Source organism: Camelina sativa, chromosome 10, assembly GCF_000633955.1.
Source record: "Camelina sativa cultivar DH55 chromosome 10, Cs, whole genome shotgun sequence".
Lineage (NCBI taxonomy): Eukaryota > Viridiplantae > Streptophyta > Magnoliopsida > Brassicales > Brassicaceae > Camelina > Camelina sativa.
The window spans coordinates 13,621,963-13,635,289 of record NC_025694.1 but is presented as its reverse complement, the minus strand read 5'-3'; the positions used below and the strand labels follow the sequence as shown (position 1 = coordinate 13,635,289).

Below are 13,327 nucleotides of genomic sequence, written 5' to 3'. Positions count from 1 at the left end.
TTTTTTTTTTTTTTTTTTTTTTTTTTTGTGTCATTGTAAGAACTGTTTTTCACAAAAAGCTGTATGGCTTTACCCTTTATATATATATCAGTTCTTTTGACAATGAATATATATGGCCGTACTATAGAGGTATGACAAAATTCGCCCGTCTCAAATATTCTTCACATCTAAGAAAGATTTTGTTTTCTGTACGTTTTATGCCAAATTTAGTTTTATTCTTTAGCTGCAAGAAGAAAATTAAGAGTCAAGAACGTGTAAACTGATCATATTCTTTCGGATACTCCCACTACCTTACTTTTCATTATTTAAAGTATGTTCTTTATTTAACTATTTATTTGAGATATTATTTTGTGCTAAAGTTGATCCTCTTAGTAAATGGCTACGTAATATGAAAGGTTAAGTACTTTAGAAAGCTATATATAAAGGACCCTTATAATCTCTTCACTTCATTAAACACAGAAACACAAGCCTTGCATCTCATCTTTAGCCAAACATCTCATAATCTCTCTTTAAGTTCTCTACTATTCCCATTTTATCTCTAATCTAGCATTTTGACCAAACACACCTATTTGTCTCCTTTGCAAGACGCTTTTCAAATATCTTGTCACAGTATAATACTAATGTCCAATCTACAAAAAATGATCTCCGAGAAGTCAGTAGTGATCTTTAGCAAGAACTCTTGCTGCATGTCTCACACAATCAAGACTCTGTTCTTAGACATGGGCGTGAACCCGACGATCTATGAGCTCGACGAGATTAACCGAGGAAAGGAGATAGAGCAAGCATTGGCTCAGCTCGGGTGCAGCCCGACCGTGCCAGTGGTGTTCATTGGAGGGCAGCTCGTTGGTGGAGCAAATCAAGTAATGAGTCTGCATCTTAATCGATCTCTTGTTCCAATGCTTAAGCGCGCTGGAGCATTATGGCTTTGACTTAAAATAATTAATGTAAACGAAAGAAGTAAAGAAACGTACAAAAGAATGTATGTATGAGTTAATGCTACGTCAGTACGTCTATTCCACTTTTTGAAAAGATGGATTATGCGGTTACCTATTTTGTAAACAGTGGTTATATTTATAATAAAATCAGCTACCGTTAAATTTCTCCTTTTCCCACGTTTATATTTATATAATTTTCTAAGCATGCAGGCATGCATCTAAGAAATGAACACATGTGCACTGAAAAGTGGATGATTATTTAATGGTGCAAAGGAAAAGAATAGAATACATATTTTTTTATGCATAACATGCATGATCCTAGACATAAATAATATAAAAACTGAATTGAAGAAGAAATATTTTACAGGTAAAGAATGTTGTATAAGTTTAAAATTTTTTTTTTAAAGATGACGAGTCTGAATTGAGGTGAAAAGTCTGAATCAAGCCTTAAATAACTAGTCGAAGTGTTTTTATCTATACGCTCGCCATCTATAGATGCGTATAACTTCTTAAAATGAATTCTTACAATGAAAAAATCTTAATTGTAACTAATATTTTAGGCGTGGTTAATTGTCCATTAGCTAGCAATTTGTGTAAAATTGTAATATGTTACCTTATAACAATCAATCATTAATTTCTGTACTATCTACCTTATCTATCTATCTACGAAAACGCATTTCCACGTCTTGATAAGGGACATCGTTGCATTGTTACACAACAGTACGGGCAGTTGCGGAACTAGATGTGATTAGGCATCTTAGTTGTATATACTAGAATGTGTCGTCGGTACGTGAATCACGTCGACTGAAAATGATGATAACCTTGTATTGTGATATAAGAATAACTGACTCTTCAGATCAATATTGGGCCACCAATACATTTAATCATTTTAAAGAGAAAATCCAAAATTATGACTTTACAGTTTAATAAAATTTTGGAACACACGTGGGTGCTTCACTATCGATTCCATCTTCTTGGCCACAAGCTTGACATTCTAAAATTCGTCGATTTGGGAATAAAGCTCAATTTTGCTTAGATTTTGATTCTTGACATCGTAAGTTCCGATTCAATCATGAAGATAAGGCTAAAACGGAACCACAGAGTTTCCGTGTTTTCTCAAGTGGTCATAACAAGAATATTTCACTTCTTAAGATAATATCATAAGATCTCGTATTTTCGCAAATATAGAGATCTAAAACTATGTCAAAGTGTTAAGTTGAGACTTGAGACGAGACCAACATTCAATGAAGAGTGTACCTCATCAACTTAGTCATTATCATGGCTCCATCCCGACAAATTTGCCTTGATAAAGTTTTGGCTTTAAGTTTTGTGAGGAAATACGATAATTAGAAAATTCCATGAATGAAAATTGAGAACACAGAAATGATCAAGCTAAGTGAAGTGAAGTTGGATATTTTAGGAAAGATTTTTTTTTTATTACATTTTAATTAAATAAATAAAAAAGCTTTGGTACGGTTTATCTTATTTTCAGTCAAGTTTTGTTTCGATTGGCTTGTAAAAACAAAACTGAAAGTTTCATGCATATCAAAAGCCTAAACAAATCTCATTTCAGTCTTTTTGCATTTTTTGTTCTTTTTATACAAGACCGTACAATTTATCTATTTTTGGACTTGTATCTAAATTTAATTGTATAGACAGGATAATTATAACGAAAATCACAACCCGATAACATATAAATGTTCTTCTGTGATATACGAGAAAAACAGTACTGTATTTATGATATATTGACAATGAAAATATACGGCCAAAATATAAACATAACATCATTTTTCCGTATCAAATATTCCTCAAGAAATTTTGTTTTTTGGACGTTTTACCGAATTAGTTGATCTATATAGTTTTATTCTTTAGCTGCAAGAGGCAAAGAATCAAGAAGGTGTGAACCGATCATATTCTTTCGTATACTTCCACTATCTTAGCTTTTAAAATATGATCTTTATTTCACTATTTATTTGAGATATTATTTTGTACTAAAGTTTATTCTCTTAGAAAAAAGGCTACGTAATATGAAAGCTTACGTACTCTTAGAAAGCTATATAAAGGACCTTATACACTCTTCATTCCATCAAACAAAGAAGCACAAATTCACTTCCTATATTCACCCAAACATATCACAATTTCTCTATAAGTTAATTACTTTTTCCCATTTTGATCTCTAATATACATCTTAATCAAATACATCCATTTTGCTTTTCAAACATCCCATATAACACTAATTATGGAGAATCTACAAAAGATGATCTCTGAGAAGTCGGTAGTGATCTTTAGCAAGAACTCTTGCTGCATGTCTCACACAATCAAGACTCTCTTCTTCGACTTTGGCGTGAACCCGACGATCTATGAACTAGACGAGATCAACAGAGGGAAAGAGGTAGAACAAGCATTGGCTCAGCTTGGGTGCAGCCCGACCGTGCCGTGGTGTTCATAGGAGGGCAGCTTGTTGGTGGAGCTAATCAAGTCATGAGTCTCCATCTCAATCGTTCTCTCCTTCCCATGCTTAAGCGCGCTGGAGCATTATGGCTTTGACTTCAACATAAATGCGAGTGCAATGTAATGAAGAAACTAATTAAAGTGAACTTAAAAAAACATACACAAGAATGTATGTATTATGAGTTAATTTGTCTAAGTTTTGAAAAAGATAAATTTATCCGTCACCTATTTTGTAAAGTGTGGGTATGTTTTATAATTAAATGAACTATCGTCNATAGAAGATAAATATTTTATTTTGATTACTTATAATAGCATTAAAACAATGTTATGACAAAAAATCAGTAAGTCGGAAGACAAAATCACTTGTTCCCGAACTGCTATAGAAGATAAATATTTTATTTTGATTACTTATAATAGCATTAAAACAATGTTATGACAAAAAATCAGTAAGTCGGAAGACAAAATCACTTGTTCGGCCAAAATATAGGGAAAATTTTCAGATTTTACATCAAAAATAATTTTAAGTGCCAAAGAGAAAAAAAAACTTTGAACGGAGAAAGAAAAGAAATAAAAGAAAGAAAACCTTTCACGACTCTTCTCCTCCATTAGCCTCGCGTCTCCATCGAGTTTTTCTCCGTCTGTTAATGAAAAAAAAAAATCCGACGAACACTGATAGTGAAACTTTCTCTCACTATATTCGCGAAGAAGACACCATCATCGAATCGAATTCAGATCACACAATACGCCATAGATAACTCAACTACAGATCTGTTATCTCGATCGGAAACCGCCGTAACTCGACATCCTCTCTTTCGATCTGATTCCATAACCGTGAAGCCTCTCCCGAATCTCTCGTTCCAGCGTCTTTATCCTCCTACAAAGCTAATGTTCAGTCCTCTTCTCTCCGTCGTCCTTCATCCGGAGATCTACTCACTTCTTCCGGCGATTTCCTCCGTCTCTGGGATATTAACCAAGATTCTTCCACAGTTGAGCCTATCTCGGTTCTCAACAACAGGAAAATGAGTGAGTTCTGTAATTCTTTAGGTTCATTTGGGTTGAAACAACTCAACACATTCTCATTTATGTTGCAAAGTTTATGTGTTTTTTGTGATTCTCTTTAGGTTCATTTGTGTTGAAAGTTAATTGATTTATCGCTAGTGTTACTGCTTTGGTATTTTGGGGAAAGTGCTGAACTTTGTTGGGTTTCTTCTTTTGTGATCCAAATTTTTTATATTTGTTGTTGTCGCATAGAGAAGCTTCTTTTTTCTTGTACTCAATAGACAGGTTAGTATTTTGAATGGTTTAGTTAGTATATTATTGTGGCTGTTGTTGTTTTCTCTAAACGTTTAACCCCATTTTAGGTTTTTGCATTGAGCGATGGGCAATAGTGAAGGTACCATAAAGCATCTATTTGTGGGTTGTTAGTTGTTTGTTCTCCTACTGGTTCTTGATGTTCAGTTTCATGTTCAAGGCTTGTCTTAGTCGCAGGTGCCATCTATTATTCATACTGATACTTGTTTTTTCCTTATTAGAGATCCTTTTCATGATGTAAAGAGCAAAGAAGAGACAAGTAAACCCCTTTATGATTCACTCCTTTCAGGTAAGTATTATTTCCCTTATACTCTTATTAAACCTTTAGGTCTGCAGCTATTGATGCATATTTGTTTCAAACTTAATTTGGTTCAATCTGTTTGATTCTTAGAACCTCCTGATTTAAGTATTTGGTTTTCAAGCTATGTCTATGAATCACCGATGCTGGATGGTTTTTGTGAAGAAAGGGTCTAAGAAGAAGGTTAGTTTTTAAAAAAAAATTTATAAAACATCTCTTGTCATATCCCTCGTAAATCATAATGCATCATGACTTCTTTCTATTGTGTTTTCTCTTGTAGTGATGTTACGTAATATATATACTCTTGTAGTGATGTTAAGTAACATATATAAATCCCAAGGTTTGCTTTTTTTTTTTTTTTTTCCGTAATACTTTAGTTTAGTAAACATGAATTGAAGTTCTGCATATGTAATGATATGGTTATCTGTTGATTGTAAATCTTATTGGCTATTACAAGTTATACTAGTTTGGTTTATGTCCTCAGATTTGGTCTCACTATAAGTGTTTCTGCCGCTTTTAGTGAGTATCTTTAGAACTTAACTATTTTTTCTCTCTTATATCTTTGAATTCTATGTTTCTCTCTTACATCTTTGAATTATATGTTTCTCTCTTATATCTTTGAATTCTATTTCTTGTAAGTATGTTGTAGAACCAGTGATGTTATCGAGCCTATGATAAAGCCCCGGTGGTATGTTAATGGCAACATGATTGGGAAGGAAGCTCTTGGTGTTGCCACCACTGATGAAAAAAAGAAGCCCGAGTTTATACCAAAGCAATACACAGCAGAATGGTGAAGGTTTTTTTCATTTACCCCATCTATTATCATTCTTATTGCACCATTGTACGGATAAGCTGTGATAGCTGTTGCACCATTGCAGCAACATGTCCTATTGAGGATGCAACAGGTCCAGGCTCTCCAACTAAGAAAACTCTACCGCATTCACAGGAATATCAAGTAAATGTTTTCGATATGTTATGAAGTTGTTTCTGTCAAGTCATATGATTGTTGGTTGGGTTCTAATGCAGTTAAAGTGTGGGTAGATATTGTCAAGGTAAGCGATGCAGCAGTTTGGAGGCCATCAGAAGAAATCGAGATGATGGAAGATGCCCTTGGCACAGTCATTGCATGGCCAGAGGACAAAGTGATCATTATGTCTTAAATTAACCATGAGGTTTACTGTCTCCTACTTTAGACTTACAATCTATCTTATGGATTTGCTTTTTATCTTCAGACTTGTCTTGTTCCTTATGGATTTTAAACTTGTGTTATGTACTATGTATTATGTTTGATTGTGAAATGGTGAATTAGGGATTTAATATTAATACAGGTTCTAGATCAATTTCAAAATAACATGAAAACAGTGTTCTCAAAACACTTATAATCGCATCTAGAATCCTGCTATAACAGAATATATTATAGCATAAAGATATTGCTTATGAAAACTGAATTAAGCCGTTTAACTAACGTTATGGTAGAATCACCTAACATAGCGTGTATAATGACTTATAACATTATTTTTAAAAATTTGAAAAGCGGGATAACATAGCATTTCTGTACTGCTATGGTATAATACTATACCATAGCATACGAATTATGCGCTATCATATGTGAGGTACCTACAATAACAGTGACCTAACATAGCGTTTGTAAAAGAGCTATGAATTACATATTATAGCGTTTCTCTCGTGCTAACAATGTACATATTTGTTGTAGTGCATCCAAAATAGAAGGAATATAGTATATATAATTATGTTATGTAAGCATATATAACATCCTTTAATACATAATGGTTATAAATTGGAGATGCAATATTTTATGGGTAATTGATAAAAATAACACCAATTTTAGTTTTTAATCCAAAACTAACACATATGTTCAAAAATTTCAAAATTAGCACAAATTTCTATATTATTAAAATAAATAAAACATTAATAAAATTATAACAATGTCAAAATCGTGAGATTGCAATATTCATGTTCTCTCTCACTTCTCTCTCGGCCAATTCCAAATTCAATCGCAGACAAATGTTCCACCGGCGAACCCAATCGAATATGTGAGTCATCCGAAGTCAGTGAAACCAGTAATTGCGTTCTCGACATTGAAAAGGAGCCCAAGCATGAATATAAGGACCTGAGAGATCTTCGAGCTCTGGTTCAGTGAAACAAGATAACTCTAATTTTAATTTGAATGATTTAGTTGGTGCTGGATATGGAGAGTTTTCTGATTTGTGACCTTCAACCACGATAAATCCCATGACGGGTGACAAAGGTTTGGGTTTTTTTTGCTCCATTATGATGGCTCTCATACTAGAAATTGAGAACATTGTTTTGATTTGGATCTGGACGTGATAGTTGTGATGGAAATTCTATTCAAATCTCTCTCTCGGGTTTAGATTTCTTTATTGTGTGATCATTAATTTTCGAGTATCTTCTGAAAATTTAGTTGTTTTGGAATTGTGTTGCAGGTGAGCTTGAAGGCATTTGCTTTCTTATTCTCTGAGTTCGTTCAGTACAATCAAACCCAATTTGACAATATAGCTGAACTTGAGAGAATGTGAGCTGATTGGTTTGGTTAGAATAAAAACATTTTCTTAGTCTGAATCATTCACATCCCATCTCCCAACAATGTGTTTTCTTATTGATAATGATGGCTCTCAGACTAGAAACCATTCACATCCCATCTCCCATCACAGTCACATATGAAGATTGAGAAAGTATTGTTGAGAATTCATGAAGACTTTCCTGAAACTTATTACTTGATTTCAATTTTTATTGCAGGGAATGGGGTTGAAGATTTCTCTAAGCTATGTCATGTTGCAGATGACACAAGATGCAAGTATGTTTTGGATATCTACAGATGAGACTGTTCCTTTATCCAATTTTACTATATATGTTGTTTAGACATATATGATGCTTAAGAAACCTTTTATTTTTTTTTGGTACTTGTATGATGTATAACATTCTCACATGTTTATGTTAGCACTTTGCTTTAACTGTGACTGAGCTTCATGAAAGATTTTATGAAATCGGGAAAGATTGTATGAAATTCCAAAGGATTTTAAGAACTTTAGGAAGGATTTACTTGAACTTCATGATGACTTTCATAAAAAAATTTAGATTCCCAAACATTAGAATGTGCACAAAAATGAAATCATTACCCATCACTAATGGAATAATCTACTAATATTTGACACATTGATCCAAAATGCACAAAAAAAAATTATTTAGAAACACATCTATTTACATTTATGAAGGGTTCAATAATATTTAGGAATGACTTTTTGAAATTCAGGATGGTCTTCATAAAGATAAGATAGTAGTTAAAAAAAATTACATGTTTAAAGTGTTCTTGCATAAATTCAGGATGGTGTAAACATGTTGTGTGCTCTGCCATGGAACATCTTGTTCATCATCAAGTCTTCTTTGGAACAACATACTCAAATTCCTTACACTGTTCTTTCTTCTTTGCTGAAATCAATATGTAAAAAAACTCACATTACAATTAAACACATCAAAGATATCACACACTTCTCCAACACAAGACACAAGATAATTCTATCTTGTAAAGAAACATTCAAAGACATCACTGACATAACACAAAAATACTTCACAAAACCCGTTTAGGAAGGTATTCCTAATATTTATGAAGGCATTCTTGAAATTTAGGAATACCTTCATAACGACGAACTCAAACTTCCATTCAAGTGCCTTTTTCTCATCTTCATCATCAACTCTCTGCTTTGTTCTTGATTTATCTGCTATCATGTTTATCATCAATCACTTGATTTAGAGCTGAAAACCTTATTCAAAAACATGATTAGTCTATGAATTCAATTTTTGTTTTAACATTACTTCAAGAGGTATCTTATATGTATCACATTTAAACTAGTTCTGCAACACTACCAGATTGATTAACCTTGAAACCCCAAGAAACACTACCACGTTGATCTGTGCGATTAGCAAAACAATTCAAAAACTCATAGCAAGCTAGATACTTTACCAAATTCAACTACTCCTAAACAGCTTACACTTCTTCTCAAAAGAATCATAATTCATAAGAATACTTAAAACTCTCCCACATAATCTCACCATTATTTCTATCATCGTGTAGCATAAGATTCCCATAATCCATTAACTGAACCCAAGTAGCTGATCTTCCTCTTCGACGATCTCTCTCTCTTTGTTCCGATGACAAGAGTCTTCCACTAGATCGAGATATATCCCATACTCTCTTTCTCAGATCGGGATTATTTACGTATTTTCTCGGTCGTGTGCCGACACAGATAGATGACCGGTCAACGCCAGAGCCCATAACCAGACGAGACGACAACGTTTCTCCTGGAAATGGCTGAAGATGAGCTAGATTTCAGATGTGGTGATTCACGACAAGCTTCACCAAAAAAATCCAAAATCGTAAGTTTAATTTTTAAAATAATAAATTTTGTATTTAAATTAAATATCAAATATCAAATATCACTTAATGCTACATTTGGAAAAATTAAGGTTTTATGTTACTTTTGGAAGAAAAACATAAAATAGTGCTATATCTTAGAGTATTTCTCATATTTTATAGGTGAAGAATATATATTGTACATTAGTTTAATTCACAAATGATGACGAAAATGTTAATCAAGTGTCTAGAGAATAACCGGAAAAGGAGATAATATGGTGGTTGCCTTCGTTATCGAAACTTTGTTTTCTTAAAATTATTTGCTGTGGATCGATTTTTTTCCGACAAAGCCTTAAATTATTTACTTATGAAGCAAAGTTCAAAATTTTATTGCAAATTTGCATTTATCATATCAAAAAGTTATCTCTTAACAAATCTTGGACTAAGCGACTAGCCAGAGTAGACGTGATAAAAATTTGATGTACATTTACATTAAAAAGTTATTTAAACTCAAGTCCCAGTATTTGGTAATGGCTTCTATGGAAAGGATAATTAAACATATTTAATATGTATCTCATGTTATTCTGTAACATTTTTTATTTGGGAAAATCACTAGTTTGACCCAAATTGAGCAGTTAATTGCTAGATTAGCTCCTAAAATTTGAGAGTCAGTTGGGTTAATTTCATACCGAAAATACCTTTTCTTGCTTTGTTAGGAAAAACAAAAAAGTCAATATTACCCTTGGTTAAAAATTCCTGCAATTTCGTTTTTTTTTTTTTATATAAAAATCTGCCATACAAGTAATGANACAAGTAATGGCAGATTAATTTGTAAGTGGCAAATTTATTGTCGATGGCAGTTTTTCTTTGGCAGACTTATTTTAGATGGCAGATTAATTTGCAGAGTTTGACGGCAGATTTTTTTTCTATTGGCAGATTTATTTGAAGTGTGTAACGACAGTTTTTTTGTGAACAACATATTTTCTTAACGCTACAAACTTATTTATAAAGTCATGACAGATTTTCATTGTTTTAGTCAATTTTCTAGGAATTTTGTGGCAGATTTTTTATGATTGTTGTAACAGTTTTATTTTTCACTTAAAAAATCTGTCACATTGCGACAGATTTATAAACGTAAAATTAATTGCTAGTTTGACATATAGTGGTGACAGATTTTTTGTAAGTTATGACTGATTTTTGGATTGATGGAAAAATCTGTTGTTTGATAACAGATTTTCGAAAGTCTTTTTAAAATTGCTATATTGACCCACATGCACAATATACGTTATGGCAGATTTTCTTATGTTATGACAGTTGTTTTTTCCTACTAAAAAATCTGCTGCTTGATAACAGATTTATTATATATGAATACAATGATAACAGATTTGTTTTATGTTGATATAGTGACAGCAGATTTTTTTCAGGGATAATGACAGATTTATTAGTGCATTTTGTGACAGATTTTTTTTAAAGTTAAGCGACAGACTTTTGTAGCAGTTGCCATATATGGCGAGAATATAGGGTTTACCTTATTTTTTCTCTTTTGTATCGTGCCTCCCCTCCCCCTATATTGACTGCAATTTTTTTTCTCTTTTGGGTTCATCTTATTTTTTCCATAAATTCTTTCTTCCTCCTCTCCAATGTGGATTTAATCTTGCTTTCTTTCCTTTTGGGGTTCATAATCGACTTCTCTATTATTTTCCTTTGAAGGTGGTTTTTTTTTCCATCCCTTCCTTCACGTTTTAGAGTGATTGTTACACAACCAAGAGAATATGAAGCATGTGATTCTCGTTTGTGGTAATTGGATCTTTGACAACAACAAATGGTTGTTTGTTGTTGATAACGAAAGGGGTTCACGAATTCTACAATGTAACGATCAAAGCAGATTTGATGATTGCATTGAAATGGTATATGAGGATTACAGGCTGGATAACAAGGTATTTGATGTTGTCTTGAGTTACAAGATCTCGAAGAGGTTATTGCAGGATTTACCCAGTGATACACCACCAGTTATTATCGATAATTCTCGTCAGTTGCACACTTTTCTGGGACAATTGGAAAGGGTTACAGGTCGACTTTGTGTTGAAGTGAAGAAGAAAATACAGACTGATTTGAATCACAAAGGTAAGAAACGAGGAAGAGATGAAAATGATCAGGTTGGAGAAGAGTATCTTGATATGGCCATCGACACAAATGAAGAAGAGATCGATGAAGATGATAGTAGATTTGATTATTGTGATGATTCTGACGGAACAGATTCTGATGATGAGAATTTTACCATGTATGGAATTCCACCAGAAGAAGAGGATCATAAATTGCCAATGAAGAACAGGAGTTCATCTTTTTCTATTGAAGAAAATAAGGAACCTGTTGATGTCTCAAAGGTAGACTTGTCTTCTGTGAATTTGGCTGTTGGGCAAATGTATGATACAAAGGAGCACTTAGAAACACGGTTGAAGATACTAACCTTGGTACAAAGGTTTGATTATTTTGTTTACAAATCGAGACCAACACTATTGATTGTCAAGTGTTGGGTTAAAGGATGCAAGTGGAGGGTAAGAGCTGCAACAATAAATCACTTTCCAAAGTTTGAGGTCCGTGTGTTTATTTCAGCACATACATGTTCTGTAACAGAGCGCTCTACACGTGCCCGACAAGCAGATCATCATATTCTAGGAGAGTTGTACAAAGATTTTGTTGGTGGAGTTGGTCCCAAGGTACTGCCAATGCATGTTGCTGAAGCGTTAAATAAACGCTTTCAAATCAAGGTATAATTTTTCCATTTATTTAGCATTATTTTGATTATTTTGTTTAGCTTTCGCATTATTCCGTTTTTTTTTCACAACAATGAAAAAAAAAGTATTTGTTGATGATAGATGGATTATTGGAAAGCATATCGAACGTTAAGGCATGCTCGCGAGTTGGTCAGGGGTAGTCCAGAGAGTGGTTATGAGCAGCTTCCTACATATTTGTATATGATAAAAAGGGCAAATCCTGGAACTTTTACACAGCTTGAAGTTGATGAAGCTCAAAGATTTAAGTACTGTTTTCTAGCATTTGGTGCAAGCATACAGGGATTTCCGTTTTTGAGGAAAGTGGTTGTTGTGGATGGTACTTTTTTACAGGGAAAATACTTAGGGACACTACTGACAGCAACAGCTCAAGATGGCAATTTTCAGATTTTTCCAATTGCTTTCGCCGTGGTTGATACAGAGAATGATGAATCATGGGAATGGTTTTTCAAGCAACTCAGCTGTGTGATACCTGATGATGAAAGTCTTTCCATTATTTCTGATAGGCACAAATCAATTGGGAAAGCTATTAAAAAGGTTTATCCGAAGTCTAGTAGGGGAATATGCACATACCATATGTACAAGAATATTTTGGTTCGGTTTAAAGGTCGAGCAGAATTTGCTTTGGTTAAAAAGGCGGCAAATGCTTTTAGACTTATCGACTTTCAAACCACATTTGATCAGATAGAAGCCATGAATCCAGCACTACATGAGTACCTCGTAAGGGCTGATGTGCGTATGTGGACTCGTGTACATTTCTCAGGTGATAGGTACAACTTGCTTACAAGCAACATTGCAGAATTAATGAATAAGGTCATGTCACATGCTAGGAGCTTTCCTATTGTACAACTATTGGAAGAAATAAGGTCCATGATGACTAGGTGGTTTTCAGATAGAAGGACTGATGCATTGAAGATGACAACAGACTTGACTCGTGGTGTAGAGAAAATTCTCCAGGTCTGTTCGTTTTCATCCTTTCTTAGCAAGTGTGTATGTTATACAACTAAGTTTCTAATATAATGTCGTTATTATTTTATAGGGTCGTGTGGACTATGCTAAGTTACTTACTGTCCAAGATATCGATGCACACCAAGTACAAGTAACAAGTGGAACATCTCTGCATGTTGTCAATTTGAAAGATAAAAAGTGT

The 13,327-nt window shown here is 33.5% G+C and overlaps 2 protein-coding genes, 1 long non-coding RNA gene and 1 pseudogene across 17 annotated transcripts; all 4 read left to right on the top strand.

Moving 5' to 3' along the window:
- On the top strand, positions 438 to 1,099 carry LOC104718826 (monothiol glutaredoxin-S3). Its single transcript, XM_010436629.1, has one exon. It carries the CDS (start codon positions 621 to 623, stop codon positions 927 to 929), a length of 309 nt encoding a protein of 102 aa, XP_010434931.1. The 5' UTR covers positions 438 to 620; the 3' UTR covers positions 930 to 1,099.
- LOC104718825 lies at positions 3,040 to 3,659 on the top strand (annotated as a pseudogene).
- Positions 3,918 to 6,320, top strand: LOC104718824. Of its 15 annotated transcripts, none has more exons than XR_756466.2 (7): positions 3,928 to 4,409; positions 4,748 to 4,779; positions 4,919 to 4,986; positions 5,089 to 5,178; positions 5,480 to 5,514; positions 5,645 to 5,791; positions 5,874 to 6,320. It is a non-coding gene; the product is annotated as an uncharacterized LOC104718824 (long non-coding RNA). The 15 variants fall into 15 exon arrangements; XR_756465.2 differs by having other exon boundaries at positions 5,635 to 5,791; XR_002033576.1 differs by lacking the exon at positions 5,480 to 5,514 and having other exon boundaries at positions 3,929 to 4,409; positions 5,635 to 5,791; positions 5,874 to 5,950; positions 6,037 to 6,320.
- LOC109126849 (protein FAR1-RELATED SEQUENCE 6-like) lies at positions 11,290 to 12,982 on the top strand. Its single transcript, XM_019230725.1, has 4 exons — positions 11,290 to 11,509; positions 11,642 to 12,102; positions 12,262 to 12,909; positions 12,977 to 12,982. Exons 1-4 carry the CDS (start codon positions 11,290 to 11,292, stop codon positions 12,980 to 12,982), a joined length of 1,335 nt encoding a protein of 444 aa, XP_019086270.1.